General features: G+C 42.4%; 1 protein-coding gene across 3 annotated transcripts in view; it reads right to left on the reverse strand.

Moving 5' to 3' along the window:
• LOC309392944 (msx2-interacting protein-like) overlaps positions 1-17,363 on the reverse strand; it is a 56,461-nt gene that overhangs the window by 16,178 nt on the left and 22,920 nt on the right. For all 3 annotated transcript variants that reach the window (XM_081954597.1, XM_081954596.1, XM_081954595.1), the window contains exons 7-10: positions 14,602-14,727; positions 10,303-10,416; positions 4,883-4,996; positions 3,683-3,783 (exon numbers count right to left, since the gene is read on the reverse strand). In XM_081954597.1, coding sequence (XP_081810723.1) covers positions 3,683-3,783; positions 4,883-4,996; positions 10,303-10,416; positions 14,602-14,727 — 455 coding nt within the window. The remainder of the gene's footprint in view (positions 1-3,682; positions 3,784-4,882; positions 4,997-10,302; positions 10,417-14,601; positions 14,728-17,363) is intronic.

The following is a 17,363-nucleotide window of genomic DNA, read 5'->3' on the forward strand; positions in this document are numbered from 1 at the left end:
AAAAAACCAGAAAAGGAGCACTCCCTCTTTAAGAAAAGGAAAGGAAAAAGGCCAGACTTCTTTTGCAAAGGCCTCAGACCAGCTGAGAATAGCTAAGTGAAAAGGAAAGTAAGGAAGTTAAAAAAAAAATGGAAAAGGAAAACACTGCCAGTGTATAAAATCCAAGGCTCTTATGTTAAGTTCCAAACAAAATTGGCAATTCTCTTTTCCAAGGTCACTGCAATCTTCTTTCTTTGAACTCCAAGTTTTCTTTCAAACCCAAACTCCACGCACTGATAGCATCCCAAAAGAGCACCTGTGTAAACAATCCATGCTCATCCCATTATCATTCAATAAACAAGCTCAGCGTCCTTGAAATGTAATGCCAAGTACATATCCTGTATAAACTAAACGTTATGTAACTAGAAGAAAATCAGAAGGCTTTCGGGAAATTTCTTTATAAGCTTACAAGGCTACTGTTTTTAAAACTCATCGCAAACAATTGCAAAATCTCTTCCATGTAACAATAATTCTATTGTCACCAACATATTGAATGAGTTCAGCCAATATCAAAATCATTATGGCTCACAGTGTACTTAGCCACCATAGTACATGACTACATAACAAATTATATAGTTTATAATTCAGTTTGATTCATTGCTAGTGCAATGTATGAATACAGGGCTAAGGCAAGAATTAACAGTGATTATGGCTTGGGCTGAAGAGACAAGCTGAGAAAAGCTTTCGTAAAAAGGAGATCGTTCCTCTTCCCTTCCCTTCCTCCACCCCCAGCCCCCCAATCTCTCAGGATTCTCAGGAGCCAAAGCCTTTGCATCAAGCTTGATTGTACCCCATTTCAGGTTTTTAACTTCCCAATCTAGCGTTCTCCACCCCCCACCCCAAATCTCTCCGGATCTGCTTATTGCTATTGCTGCTATTGCGCCCAGCTACCATATCTCTTTGCCGCATAACCGATCCCGGCGGATTGGGGGGTGGGGGTGGAGGAAGGGAAGGGAAACAATCTCCTCATCTGAAGTCTTTTCTCAAGATGCTAGATCTTCACTTTCTCTCCAGGAAAAGCAATTGGCGTTGTTGGGATCTTGGTTAGTGGAAGAAATGCAGGATGGAAAGGGAACTTTGGAATGCAGGAGCGCCAGGTCAGGAGTCACCCTGCAGCCTGGGAAACTGCTTTTGTCCTGAGACTAAGGAAGCGGGGTTGCCAGAGGGCTGTGAACAAGCCTAGTTGTTCAAGGAGGCAGCCTTGGCGGGTTGTTTTCTTTGGGCTTCCCTTTTGCCAATCAGGTACCACCACAAGGAACCATTAATCCAAATGGAAGGGATCCCCCACCCCTTCTCGCCCAATGGGCCGTTCCTGGCCAAGTGCAAAATGGCGGCCGTTCAGCAGCCCCCATGTGTCTTTCCTTCCTCACTCAAGAGAAGCAGCGAGCCTCCTATACCAGACTCACAGGACACGGGAGGGGCCGGAGCTCTGCTGGCAGGGGGAGAAGGGGCAATCCCAAGAAAACTCAGATCACAAAAATGAGCAAGAAAATCTGCTTGACATAAATTGATTGAAATTATTTGAAGATAAAAGTTTATATGCTGACAAAATATTACTATTTAGTATTAAACTAATTTATGTATAAATGAAAATTATGAGCACGGGGGGAGGGAACACCTCCTACATATTGTAACTGCCAAAATTTGTAACTTATTGCACCACCCCTTTTCCTTGTTATTTTTTTTTTAAAAACCAATAAAACTTTGTCTAAAAAAAAAAAAAGAGAAGCAGCGAGCCAACTGCTGCTCCTTGGACCAAGCGGCTCTGCATCGCCGGTCAGAGGGAACGACAAGATAAAGCGCAGAGAGATATGTTTAGTCCTGCCCTGCCATGGAAGGGATAGAGAAAAGTGGGTTTCAGATTGTAAAAGCCTTACCCTTTAGGAAGCTCGAGCCCCCATGTGTCACGTTTTTGCCCTCCCCCCAAAAACCCAGAGTGCAGAATGCTCCTGGGGGGCGGGGAGGGCAAAGCCTTTTTTAAAAAAAATTACCCCTTCAAAATCTTGGTGCGTCTTATATACTCCGGTGCGTCTTATCCTCCGAAAAATACGGTATACAGCCACTTGTCTGAAATGGTGTAGTGCAGTGATGGCGAACCTTTTTTGGCTCGTGTGCCACAAGTGGGGGGAGCACAGGGGGGTCAAGTGCGGGCGTGCCGCACCCATAATGCAACGCGCGACCCCCCCAGTGCGCATGCGTGCACAACCCGCGACCCCCCCCATTTTTACATGCTTTTTTCGCCCTCCCCAGGCTCCAGGGGCTTTATAGGAGCCTGGGGAGGGCGAAAAGAGCCTCCCCTGACCCCCCAGAGGCCCTCTGGAGGCTTCAGGGACCATCCGGAGGCTTCCCTGAAGCCTTCGGAGCGCTTAAAACCACCCTCCGAGCAAACCGGAAGTGACTTCCGGGTTGCTCGGAGGGTGGTTTTAAGCGCTCCGAAGGCATCAGGGAAGCCTCGGAAGGTCCCTGAAGCCTTCGGAATGCTTAAAACTTTAAGCGCTCTGAAGGCGTCAGGGAAGCCTCCGGACGGTCCCTGAAGCCTTCGGAACGCTTAAAATGACCCTCCGAGCAACCCGGAAGTCACTTCTGGTTTGCTCGGAGGGTGGTTTTAAGTGTTCCGAAGGCTTCAGGGATGGTCCCTGAAGCCTCCGGGGGGAGGGCTCTTTTCGCCCTCCCCAGGCTCCTATAAAGCCTCTGGAGCCTGAGGAAGGCGAAAAATAGCTTTTAAAAACGTGAACTCAGCTGGCCAGCGCGCGCATGCGCGCTGGCCAGCTGACAGGGCAGCACCTCACATGCCCTGACAAATGGCTCCGCATGCCACTTGTGGCACGCGTGCCATAGGTTCACCATCACTGGTGTAGTGTCTCTCTCCTGCTTGAGCATGGGGGTGGGCTAGAAGACTTCCAAGGTTCCTTCCAACTCTATTCTGCTTTGATGAATAAAATTGTCAGTTTCCGCCCCCCCCTCTCCAACTTAAATACAATATGGCAGGAGTGGGTTGTTAATGGTATATATCAGGGATGACGAATCTTTTGACACCGAGACCTGAAAAGGGAACGCATGCGCTCGTCCGGGACACAACCTGGAAGAGAAGCTACCCAGGGGACATGCACGCACCAGAAAATGAACTTCTGGTTTCCAGCGCATGCATGCGTGTTGGTCGGCTACTCTTCCTGTTTCTGGGGCGCGCAACGATCAGCTGGCCAGCACACATGCTCATGCCGGAAAACAGAAGTCCAGCTCTTCCAGTTTCCGGCACTGCCACATGCACATAGACCAAGTGATCATCGCGCTCACATGCACACCAGAAACCCAGAACAGGAACGGACAACATCACACATGCTAGGTGACATGGCTCTGCATGCCACTTTGGGCACACGTGCCATAGGTTTGCCATCACAGGTATATATAAATAGAAAGAAAAGGCTGGATTTAAAGTCAATAGATATTCTTCTGGACTGACCAATATTTTATTTTAGGTATTCGTTTCCGCTTCAACAACCAGAACGCTACGGGACACAAATTTAAAATTCTGCAAAGCAGACACTTTACTGCAGAGAAGAAAAATACATCCTTGTTCAGTCGAGAATTGCTTTCCAATTCCAAATTGTGGAGAAAGGCAGTGTGTGCCGAGAGAAAGACCTACCTTCCTTCTGTAAGCATTTCGTAGAATTCTCGGATGTCCTGACCCGTTTTCTCCATAGACCGATAGAATGACAGCTGGCTCTCGCGGTTCGCAAAATCCACCTGAAAGATACGGATTACTCAGGCAGGCCGTTCTCCTCCATTTAGGCTAATTGCCAGATATGAAATGTGAAAATATTCCCGCACAGGTTTACTCCCCCAAATGCAACCATGAATATAATGGGGGAAAGCCCCACCCCAAACTGTCCTCAGCAGAAAAATAAAACATCTGCTGCTCTGGGGAAGATGCTAACTTTCATAGAAGCTTGTCAGTTAATGGAAGCCTCAGAGTTTCATCTTGGACTGCTTGATTGTAACCAGGGACCCCATCCTGTGGCCCACTGAGACATGCAGAATATTCTCGCCAGGTGTTTGTTTGGCTATCAAGCTCTCTATGTCCCCCAGTGCAACTTCTGAAAATGATCTCCATGTGCCAAAGCCAAAGAAGCCCAGGAACCCTCTGATTCATAGAAAACCAAGGGTCAGCTCTCACGGGCCAACTGCTAAAAGGCTGAAGGCAAACACTGAAGACAATCATCCCAACGACACTTCCTAGCTTTCCTACTACTGTCATCTAAGAAAGCTGCAGGGCAGGTTCAAACTGCTGGAGCTGCTAGGTACGAGGGGGCTCACAGGGCCATCCCTGCTTCACTGGCAGGTTTCCATTAATCTGGAGGCAGAGAGAAAGGCAGCATATGGAAATACACAGCCCTTCGACCACCAATTCCAGAATTGAGGCAAAACAACAAGGTGCATGATTAATCTTCCCTTAAGAAGTTTGTCCCATAAACACAGTCCATATAGGGAAGGGGAAAAGGGAAGGAAAGGAGGAAGGGACAAGGGAGAGAAGGGACGAGGGAAAGGAGAAGGAAAGGAATAGAGGAAGGGACAAGGGAGAGAAGGGACGAAGGAAAGGAGAAGGAAAGGAAAGGAAAAGAGGAAGGGACAAGGGAGAGAAGGAACGAGGGAAGGGAAAAGAAGGGAAAAGAAGGGAAACCTGAGCAAAGCAATAGCAGATTAGAAGTCATCTGTTGTAAATAATGATCACTCTGGCTGGGATTATTTTATGCGGGATGACTAGGAGAAAGTATTCTGTGCCACACAGATATTCCTTTACATATTTTTTTTAAATGGATCTAATTTTGAAGCTAATTTTGCAGACCTTAATTTTATTCCCGCTGATTTTCCTCCTCTTGGTCTCTTTGACAGCCGCCTGTGCATATTCTATCTCATTGTAGAGAACCAGAGCCATGCCTTTTAAGCGATCAAACACCACCTGTAAAAATAAAATGAAAAACGAAATAAGAGGGAAGAAAGGGGAGGAATCGTCATAGCAGCTTAGTTTCAAAAAAACCTAAAACATAGTAGCTTAGTTTCAAAAAAGTTGTTGTGGCAGCCGAGCGGAGCTGGCAGCAGATCCGGACAGTGAGGAGGGTTGGGGAGGAACATGGGCCAGTCCTGGAATCTGGGGAAGGCTCTGATGAGGGCTCTGTGTCAGAGGCAGAGAGGGGGCCAGAGGCATATGCCAGTTATGAGTCTTCAGAGTCAGACATCAGTGAGGCAGACAGACAGTTGGAGCCAGTTCCCAGTAAGCGCATGCACAGAGTTGCCAGACGAAAGCAACAGCTAAAGAACAGGGGTTGACTTGGGAGTAAGGACACAATTTTTGCCATTTTTCTAAGTCAATACCATGACCAAGTTTTCCCCCCAATCATAGATTCTTTAACTTGTTTTTCTTCTAGCTTAACCTCTAATAAGTATCCATATAGTTTTTTAATCACCTTTTCATCAGTACCTATCAAAATTTTATCTAATTCAATCATTTTATCATAGAAACCTTCCATTTTAAGATCTTTTATCATATCTAGAAAGTATTTGCAGATTTGAAAACCAGTTCATCTTTATATCTTGTTCTTCCAGTTCTTGCATAGATTTAAGTTCACCCCTTTGCATTCAATATTTCATCATATCTGTTTGTTCCTTTTTGTATGTTATTGGGTATGAAAATGCTTCAATGGTTGATAACCAGACTGGAATTTTTAAATAATGTTGTCTTTTCATCTTCTCCCAGTTTAATAGCAAAGCCTCACATATATAATGTCTTCTAAAATACCCCTGCGTTTTAGTTCCCTTGTACTATAAGAAAGCGTGCCATCCCAACAACAAATCATGTCCTTCTAAAGTCAATAATCTAGAATTTCTTAATGTTATCCATTCCTTAACCCACCATCAAGCTTGTTGCCTGGTAATATAACTCCCAATTAGGTAGGCCAAATCCTCCTCTTGTTCTAGCATCTTGTAACAGTTTTAATTTTATTCTCGCTTTCTTTCCCTGCCAAATGTACTTCAACACTGTTTTGTTTAAATCGTCAAAATAATCTTTCCCTAATCTAATTGGAATTGTCTGGAACAAATATAAAATCCTGGGTAATATATTCATCTTAATTGTTGTTATTCTCCCTATTAGTGATAGTTGTAAATTTTCCCATTTTGCCAAATCTGTCCCAATCTGTTGTTTGAGTTTATGATAATTGTTCTCTTTAAGTGTACATCTTGCTGTCAAATATATCCCCAAATACTTGACCATATTCATGACCTGAATCTTCAAAGCTTCCGCCACTACTTCTTTGTCTTAATAGCATGTTCTTTTCAAAATCTTCGTTTTATCTTTATTTATTTTCAAACCTGCTACTTTTCCATATTCCTCTATTTTTTTCTATCAATTTAAGTGCAGTTTCTAATGGATCCTCTAAGACAGCGGTTCTCAACCTGTGGGTCGCAACCCCTTTGGGGGTCGAATGGCCCTTTCACTGGGGTCGCCTAAGACCATCGGAAAACACATATTTTCAATGGTCTTAGGAACGGCATAGTAGACTGAGCTCAAACTACAGCTTCTGAGTCAGGAAAAGGCTGGCTGTCAGCCGGCAGCTCCTGCTCGGCAAAGCTTCTGATATGCTCTTTGGGAGAACCGCTCTGAGCCACAAGCGCTGAGCGGTTGCTTTTCCTTTCTTAGAAAGGGAGGCTCACTCGGCCACGGTAGCCCCTGGTGGCCCAGCGAAGATCTCGGGTGAGAAGAGCGGGTAATGAAGGGGGCAGGGCTGGGACTGATTCCATTGATCTGCTCTTTCTTTGGCCAAGGCAGGAAGGAGAAGCGGCCGCCTCTCTTGGGATGCACGTTGGCTGCCTCACCCTGCTCAGCGAGGGGCAAGCCGGATTGGCGACAGCTGTTTGGCGCGCTCTTTTTCCCCCCACAAGACACCTCTGCCATCTTAGGGAATATCCTGTGCTGAGCTGCCAAGGGAAGCATCTTCACCGCTTTCCCTTCAGGCTGCCCCTGCTTTGAATCCACTTGGGTCAGTGCCCTAATTTGTATTCAGTTAATTATTGCTTTTCTATCCCCTCTTCCTTCTGGGAGTTTAGAGTGCCTGGCCCGAGGATCGCCATTCAAATAACAACCTCTGAGGAAGGCCAATTTGAGTGTTATCAGCCCCAAGTCAGCCACTTTCTGGTCTCTTCAGCCCAAACCATAATCACTATTAATTCTTGCTTTAGCCCTGTATTCATACATTGCACTAGCGATGAATCAAACTACCGTTGGGTTCGTGGCAAACTGAACTATAAACTATATAATTGTTATGTAGTCATATACTATGGTGGCTAAGTACAATGTGAGCCATAATGATTTTGATATTGGCTGAACTCATTCAATATGTTGGTGACAATAGAATTGTTACATGGAAGAGATTTTGCAATTGTTTGTGATGAGTTTAAAAAGGGTAGCCTTCTAAGCTTATAAAGAAATTTCCAGAAAGCCTTCTGACTTTCTTCTAGTTACATACATTTAGTTTATTATCCAGAAGTCATAAAATTCTTCATAGTGGGCCTTTCAGACTTTTTATGAAAATCGTCTTTTCTGTCTTTAACCAGATGTAACGACGTGGCAAAATATCTGGATTTGATTGTTGGATTTTCACTGTGTAGATGCAAATGTGAATTCTTACTAGTGGTTGGACTCAAAATGGGTCTTTAATTAATTATGTTGAATTTGTAATAATGAAAATACATCCTGCATATCAGATATTTACATTACGATTCATAACAGTAGCAAATTTACAGTTATGAAGTAGCAACGAAAATAATTTTATGGTTGGGGGTCACCACAACATGAGGAAGTGTATTAAAGGATCGCGGCATTGGGAAGGTTGAGAACCACTGGTCCAAGATGAAGACCAGATCACCTGCAAATGCTTGCAATTTATATTCTTCCTTTTTGATTTTCATTCCTTTTACAACACAATAGTAGAGTTGGAAGGGACCTTGGAGGTCTTCTAGTCCAACCCTCTGCCTAGGCAGGAAACCCTATACCGTTTCAGACAAATAGCTATCCAACATCTTCTTAAAGACTTCCAGTGTTGGGGCATTCACAACTTCTGGAGGCAAGTTATTCCACTGATCAATTGTTCTCACTGTCAGGAAATTTCTCCTCAGTTCTAAGTTGCTTCTCTCCTTGATTAGTTTCCACCCATTGCTTCTTGTCCTTCCCTCAGGTGCCTTGGAAAATAGCTTGACTCCCTCTTCTTTGTGGCAACCCCTGAGATATTGGAACACTGCTATCATGTCTCCCCTAGTCCTTCTTTCTCTTAAGCTAAACATACCCAGTTCCTGCAACCGTTCTTCATATGTTTTAGTCTCCATGTCTTTTTCTTCTCTAATATTACTATTGAGGACTTCTAATGTTAACACGAACAACAGAGCAAGCAATAGTGGACAACCTTGTCTTGTCCCTTTCCTTATTTCAATAGAATCTGTCAGTTCTCCATTTATCATTATCTTTGCTGTTTGTTTGTGATATATAGTTTGTATGGCTGGAATGAATTTCTTACCAAAGCCCATCTGCTCCAACTGTAACAAAACAAATCGCCAGTTCACATTGTCAAAGGCTTTCTGCGCATCTAGGAACATCAAAGCCATTTGTTTTTCAGGATGTGCCTTATATTATTCCAAAGTGTCCAGAATTATTCTCATATTGTCTTTAATTTGTCTCTTTGGCAGAAACCCATTTTGATCAGGATGATTAAAGTTATTTAACTTTTTTTGAGTCTTTCTGCCAATATTGAAGCAAATATTTTATAGTCTGAATTTAGCAGGGAAATAGGTCTATAGTTCTTAATTTGATGTGGGACGGCCTCTTCTTTTGGCACAAGTGTAATATATGCTTCTGACCACGATTTGGGTATCCTCATCTTTAACATAACTTCATTCATAAACACTTTTATTAATTTGCTGTGAATTCTGCCCATTCACATCCAGCAAAGTCTTTCAAGGGAGGATTTCCAGTCACAGACCTTATCTGGCTTGGAGAGCTGCCAAGCCAATATCTGCAGAACTTGGCCAGGGGTCTCGGAGAGTCACAAACCAATTAAGCGAATTAATTGTGTCCTGCAAATTCCACTCCCATTTTGCTCCTTTTATTTCCCCTGGGAGGGGCTATTCATTATCTGGCTTTACTCTCAAGTCGACCCCTGTTGTTTAGCTGTTCCCTTCATCTGGCAACTCTGTGCATGCACACACTGGGATCAGGCTCCAGCTGTTCATCTGCCCCACTGATGTCTGACTCTGAAGGCAGCTGGTAACTGGCATACGGCTCTGGCCCCATCTCTGCCTCCGACACAGAGCCCTCATCAGAGCTTTCCCCAGACTCCAGGACTGGCCTATCTTCCTCACTGTCCGAATCTGCTGCCAACTCTGCTGCCGGGCCACAACAGGGGTGGTACTGAATGCCCAAACAGACTAGATGACGAAACACTTTGAGATAGGGGTCCCCAACCCTGGTCCATGGACCACCTAGCAGAGGTGATCGCTATGAGGAAAACCACTTTGAAGAACTGTTAGGTTCACCTCCCTCAGGGGTTCAAAATGCGCCTCCGTCAGCACCTGGAGCACCGTGCCCCTCCTGGGCATTGGCGATGACTATGCAACCAGGAACGCCGATCCTCGCACCCACATGCTCCTCTCAAAGATGGTCACTGTCCAAAATGGTCCGAACGCTGGAGCCAGCTCCTATTGAGCCTCTCTTTCCTAATCCATTGGCGTGTCCTGCGATCCCCTCCAATGGAGCCGGGGATCGCACAGTGTAGCGCCCTGCGGCGCGAGGCCTGAAACCCCCGCCTGCAACCGCCCAGCAGCTTGGGAGCTCCCCACTAGCGCAGCAAACCCAGCTTGTGCAAACAGCTAGAATACGGAGAGGCGCGAGGGAGGGAGGTGGGAGAGATGAAATGAAGGAAACGAATAAGGAAAAATGGAAAAGTTTTCGAACCGAATGGAGAGCCAGCAAAAGAAGTCCTTCTGGGCCAAAACCTGAGGTTAAACTGGGGAGTCAGGAGGAGTAGAGGGAGTGGCCTCGAATTCTACCTCAGTCTCCGGGCAAATTGGCCGTGTTAATAACCAGTTGTTACTCCTCCCACGCCTGACTTCGGAGATGAGTGAAAGAGTGGGAGAGAGAAAGAGAAAAAGAGAGAGAAAAAAGAGAAAGAGAGAAAGAAAGAGAGGCAAACTCATGCAATGGAAGAATGGACCACTTACCTTCACCACCGGGCCGTAGCGGAAGAAATGTCGCGTCAAATACTGATCCGTGAGGCTTGTCGCTAGTCCGTCCAGCCACACGCAGTTGGTAGGCATGCTCTTCCCAAAGCCCAGCTGGACACCCAAATGGAAAAGAGCCAGTCAGACAAGTAACACACCATTAAACTCATTTAAACAAAACCATTATGGAAATAATCATGCTTCCGAGGCGAGCATTAACAAGTCCAATGGTACTCTCTTTGATGCCATTTGGGCAAGCTGTTGGCACAAAAAACTTTTTTTTAAGATGAGTAAAAAAATAACAACTGTTGGCTCTGCAACAACAACCCCCTCCTCTTCACCTGCAGGAGGACAAAGATCAATACAGACGATGCTTCAACAGGAAAAAGACAAAGGAGTAACATTAGAGGCGATTATGCAAGGAATACAAAAATTACAAATAAGAGCAGAAAGCATTGAAAAGAGAACAGAAACCATCAAAAAAAGAACAGAGAATATGGAAAAGAGAATTGAGACGATAGAACAACGAACAGAAAATATAGAACAAAAGACAAGTAAAACAGAGGAAAAAATTGAAAATATTCAACAATTGATGATGAAATATGAGGACAGACTACAAAAAATGGAAGAAAAGGATGAACAAAAGAGAAGAAAACTGAGGACATTGACAGTAGATTGAGTATGGTGGAAAAAGATAACAGCGGAATATAGGGATGGGAGATGGATCGGTCAGAATTTTTCTTAAGATTTCAAAATATAGAAGAAGAAAAAGGAGAGAATTTGGCACAAATAGTATCAGAAATTCTGACAGATGTGTTAGAGATAACTCAAGAGGAGATGATGGATGGTATAGACGAGGTGTTTCGAGTTTACAGAAGATATGCAGCGAGAAATGCTCTCCCAAGGGAAGTTCATGTAAGATTCACTAAGAAAATAATCAACTCACAAATACTACAGAAAACAAGAGATAGAAAACTGTAATATAAAGGCAAGGAGATTGTAGTCCTGAAACAAATTCCAAGAAGAGTGAGAGAGACGAGAAGAAAATATCAATTCCTGACTAAGATTTTACTTAAAAAAGACGTCAATTATAGATGGCTCATACCAGAAGGTTTAATATTTGCATGGCAAGGACAAAGATACAGAATAGATATAACCAAAAAGGCAGAAGTATTCTTCATAGAACATCTGAGAGAGAAGGCTGAGAAGGCTGGAAAAGAAGAATTATTGGTAGAACTCCAAGAGGCATCCAGAGCCGAGACTAAGAAAGTAGAAGGTGCTGTAAGCGGGATTGAAACAGAAGAAGGTGCTGTAGGCGGTGTTGATATTAGAGAACCACGAGAACCGAGATCAACTAGAGCTATAAATCCTACTTATAAAACATAACTATGGAAGAGAAAAAAATGATTACACTCAATATAAATGGACGCAACTCAGCAATTAAAAGAATATTTCACAAATTAGAAAAAATTAAAATTGGACATCATCTGTCTACAAGAAGTGCATATTCAAAAACAATATGAATACTTATTGGTGCAGCCAAAACTGGGGAAAAGATTTACCGCATTGGCAAGCTGTGAGAAAAGAGGAGTTATTTTTTTATATTAAAGATACAATTCCAGTGAAATCAATTTATACAGATGAAGATGGAAGAATGCTGATGGTGGAAATTATGGACAACACTAAGAAAATACTTTTAATTGCAATTTATGCTCCTAAAGATAAACAAGATCAATTTTATAGAAAACTAATTGATTTGGACTATGCTGATATTTGTACGATGGGAGATTTTAATAGAATTGTAGATCAGAATATGGACTATAAAACACAAAAAACAACAAAGCTAAATAGAAAACCACTCCCAAAATCCTTTTTGACTTGATGAAATGGGAAAACCTACACTATCAATGATAGGGAGAACATATACAATCAAAATGAATATCCTACCCAGAATCTTGTATCTGTTCCAGACAATTCCAATTAGATTAGAGAAAGACTATTTTGACGAACTAAATAAAATAGTGCTGAAGTTTATTTGGCAGGGGGAAAAAGCAAGAATAAAATTAAAATTTTATTCTTGCTTTTTTCCCCTGCCAAATAAACTTCAGCACTATTTTATTTAGTTCGTCAAATTCTAGCATCTTGTAAGATGCTAGAATAAGAGGAGGATTGGGCCTGGGAATTATGTTACCAGGCAACAAGTCTGATGTGGGTTAAGGAATGGATAACATTAAAGTATTCCAGATTATTGACTGTAGAAGGACATGATTTACTGTTGGGATGGCATGCTTTTTTATGGTATAAGGGAACTAAAACACAGGGTTATTTTAGAAGACACTATTTACGGAAGGCTTTGTTACTGAATTGGGAGACGATCAAAAGGCAATATTATTTAAAAATTCCAGTCTGGCTTTCAACTATTGGAAGCTTTTTCATATCCAATAATATACAAAAAGGAAGAGTTAGATATGGTGAAATATTGAATGCAGAGGGTGAACTTAAATCTATGCAAGAGTTGAAACAGGAAGGAATAGGAATGAATTGGTTTTCATATGTGTAAATACAATCTAGATATGATAAAGATCGTAAAATGGAAGGTTTCTATGATAAAATGACTGAGTTAAATTTTGACAGGTACTGATGAAAAAGTAATTAAAAAATTATATGGAGACTTACTAGAGGTTAAGTTAAAGGAAGAACAAGTTAAAGAATCTATGATTGCTTGGGGAGAAAACTTTGGATGTGGGATTGACTTAGAGAATTAGCAGAAATTGTGGTCTCAAAATTATAAAATGACTATGTCAACAGCATATAAAGAAAATTTGTATAAGATGTTTTACAGGTGGCACTTATCCCCAATGAGAATAGCAAGAATGTTCAAGAACAAGTCGGAAAAGTGTTGGAAATGTCATCAGACACCAGGTTCATATTACCATATGTGGTGGACTTGCATAGAAGTTAAAAGATACTGGACTAAAATCCACACGTGGTTGGAGAAAATGATACAAAAACACATAGACTTTAAACAAGATATTTTTTTTATTGGGAATCATACCAGAAACATATAATAAAGATCTGAAATATTTGATTGTAAATGTTTTAATGGCAGCTAGAATTATATTTGCAAAAAATTGGAAAAATGAGAAAATACCAACGCAGGAGGAAGTTATTCGAAAAATAATGGAATGTGCTAAAATGAGTAAATTGACATTTGAAATTAGAGAAGAAGAAGATGAACAATTTTATAAGGTATGGAATTTGTTCTATCAGTGGTTAGATAAAAAGAACATGGAAATGAAAAATCTTGGAGAAGTCTTTCATATTATAATAATAGAATGATGTAGGTGATACCATAAAGACATATTATTATTAAATAGGTTTATAATGATGCAATGGAATATTGGTATATATATGAATCGAATATCTAGAATATTTTGTTTAAAATGAAGGAATAACAATTGTAGTTGAACATATGATGTACAATGTTAACACATCTATGTGTATTTGATGGACAATCTGTGACTATATATAACTGAAAGTGGTGATGCACAAGTACAAAATGTTGGAGAATTTTTTCATATTGTAAGAACAATAGAATGAGATAGGTAATATTAGAAAGACATATTATTACTAAATAGACTAATAATGATGCAATGGAATGTTGGTATATATATGATATAGATATAGATATAGATATAGATATAGATAGATATAGATATATATGAATCTAATCTCTAGAATATCTGTTTAAAATGAAGGAATAACAATTGTAAGCTGAACATATGATAACAATGTACCTATGTATACTTGATGGACAATCTGTGATTTTATATATAATTGAAAACGGTGATGCACAAATGCTTGTAACCAAACACATGCTATACGTATATGTAACTGATGATGGTTTTATATTTCATGTTTTGTTTGTCTTAAAATAAAAAACTTTTTAAAAATATATTTTTGAGGCACAGGAGGCGGCGAGCATGGTCACCTCATGGCTGCTGCTGTGTTGCAACATTTTCGGGGAGGGCTTATTTTCGGGGAAACAGGATAAAGGTTAATATTATAAACAATTAGACAATATGCGTGGATGGAGCCACTACTGGAGAATGAACAATAAACAAAGGTGACAACACTCTCCAGAAGAGCTCTAGCTTAAACAATCGACAGTTTCGTTTAATAATCTAACTATCGGAGTCGAATAATCTGACCTAAGCAGCAAGGGTCTAAGTAAGAGGCAGGGTCAATAAATCCCGGGACACCACCCCAGAGCTGTGCGCTAGAGAGGCCTCCACGTACCTTGAGACGATTGTTTCCAAGATATTCTCCATCCATCTTTTTGATGGCTTTGCAGACACTAGAAATATCGGAGAACTGCAGGAAGGCATACTGAGGAATCCCGTTCACTCTCTTAATGTGGATATCCTGGTGGGGAAGGAAAGCGTTAAGGGAGGGGTCGGCAACCTTAAACACTCAAAGATCCACAAAAGTCCTAACTGGAATCCCCCCAACTCCCCCCCCCCAATTCAATTCTGGAGCCAACCGGAAGTCCAGTTCCCCCACCATAGAGTCTCTTCCTAGCACGGTGTCCTTTTCCCTCTACCTGTCGTAACCGAAAGCCCTATCAATTGTTGAGCCAAACGGAAAACCTGTCCCTTGTCATAGAGTCTCCTCCTGGTGCACCATGCTTTCTTCCCAACTGGAAGCTACTCTCAAAATTGTGGTGCCGACTGGTGACAGGGAGCCGCAGCAGAGGGATGAAAGAGCCACATGCGGCTCCAGAGCCACAGATTGCCGACCCCTGGTCTATACCGGCAGCATCATGGGGGCAGCTGGATCAGGCAGGACGCTCCCTCAAGAGGAACAGACACCCCCACGGCAACTGACACACACCTGGCTGGGCTGCCCTATCAATGAACACTCCCTTTCTTTTCTATGCCTGAATGCCCAGGAGGTCCGCTTCCTTCCAATGTCTTTCTACCGCTGGTAGAAGCACTGAAGGCAGTGCCGAAGGGAGATTCCTAGCACCCGGCACCAACAACTGGAGGCTCTTTGCCCCTGTGCCCAACAGCCCAGCCAGCTCTCATTATTGAAAGTGAAAATGTAGCCATTCCGCCCAGTTTGCACTTGTTCTTCCTTGAGCTGGAAACAAAGGACCAGCACACACGTTATATGGGGGGGGGGGGGGAGAGAGAGAAAAGAGAGAGAGAGAGAGAGAGAGAGAGAGAGGGAGGGAGGGAGGGAGGGAGCTCACAAAATCTAATGGATTTTTGGCAAAAATGTTTAAAGACATCTCAGCTAAAAGTTGGAAGTGCCACCAAATACCTGGATCTTACTATCATATGTGGTGGACATGCTGAGAGGCAAAGAAATAATTGCATAAAATTTAAGACATGGCTGGAAGAGATGATATAACAACGTACTGAGCTGAAGCCAGAAATATTTCAGCTAGGAATTCTACCTGAAATACTTTGGGAAGTATTTTACCAATGGATGGAGAATAAAAAAGGGGTCTGGAAATGAAGAAAGGCTAAAAAAATAAGTAGATAATATATTAAGATAAGAGATATAAAGAAGGTGAAAACTGTTAGTATGTGTTTGTTGAGAATAATGATGTTTAATGTTAATATGATATCATTATAGAAGACGTTAGGAAGAAAAATGGAGTGTTTTATGAGGTTTAAATGCTTAATATATTATAATACTAAAGTTAGGGAAATGATGCTAACATGGATGTGAAAGATGTGGTAAATGAGGAACGACGTTGCACAGAGATGCTTATACCCAGGTGACACACTGCATAAGGTAAGATGGAATGTTTATTTTTGCAATTGAAAAATAATAAAACGTTTTATTTAAAAAAAAAATCGAATGGAACAACCACCAGCATCCAGTACAGAAGAGAACCCAACTATTTTGCACTGAAACTAAGAAACTTGATTAGCTGAAACCAACAGGGTTGAATGAGAAGAGCACATGACTGAGGTGAACAAAATTACGCTGTGTGTAAAGAAAGGGCACAAAGAGAAAACATTTTCCTCTTCCCCAAATATTAAAAGTTATCTAATGAAATTTAATCCTGAAAGATTCAAGCGAGACAACTGGTTTTTTTTTTGTTTTTTTTTTGCACAACACTGGAATTCGCCCCAATGAAACATGCTGGCTACCAGCTTGGCTGGCTTCAAAGAAAGGTTGGATTAAGTCAGGGAAGACACAGGGATCTTGGCCCCGAGGACTGTGCGATGCCCTCTGAAGGCCATCTGCTGAGCTTCTCTGCGCAGCCAGTGGGCCACTCTGAGAACAGACCGCTGGGCTAAACCAGCCAGAGATCCGATCCAGCAGGGCACACTCTTATCCTTACAGAAAGTAACACAGGCACACCCTTGGCTTTCAAGACAACGCACACTGCAAAAGGAGCACGGTGCCAGCAAGAGAGGGAAGATCTGAGCCATCAGCTGCTCACAGCAGAATAAATGTTGCCTTTGGTCAATTAGAGAAGAAGGGCGATGGATTAACTAGAAAATTTGGCCTCGGCACAGGTGAGTAAGCAAAGCTTTGCTCAACTGAGTGAGGGTTAAATTTTTCCGTAAAAGTTCAGAGTTTTTACAATGTTGTATCATCACAACATCTGCCAAGATTCGGTTGTCACTTTCCCCTCGCTACACAACTGCTCTTTCTCTCAAGTGGCAGCACGTCAAGTCATTATCTGTACATGGCTAAGACATGTGCCCTCTTTCAGGGTTGGAATGTTATGATTTCTGTATTAAGGTAAAGGTTCCTCTTGCACATATGTGCTAGTCGTGTCTGACCCTAGGGGGCGGTGCTCATCTCCGTTTCAAAGCCGAAGAGCCAGCGCCGTCTGAAGACGTCTCCGTGGTCATGTGGCCGGCATGACGACATTTCCCAGCTGTCGCTAGATGATCATGTGACAGCCGTGGCTAGGGGGGCGTTCCACCAGGTTCGCCTGGTGCGCCAATTGCGCCCCCTACTGGAGCGGGACGCCCTTCGCACAGTCACTCATGCCCTGGTGACTTCCCGTCTTGATTACTGCAATGCTACAT

This window comes from Natrix helvetica (genome assembly GCF_964273705.1).
Source record: "Natrix helvetica genome assembly, chromosome: 5".
In the NCBI taxonomy this organism is placed as follows: Eukaryota; Metazoa; Chordata; class Lepidosauria; order Squamata; family Natricidae; genus Natrix; species Natrix helvetica.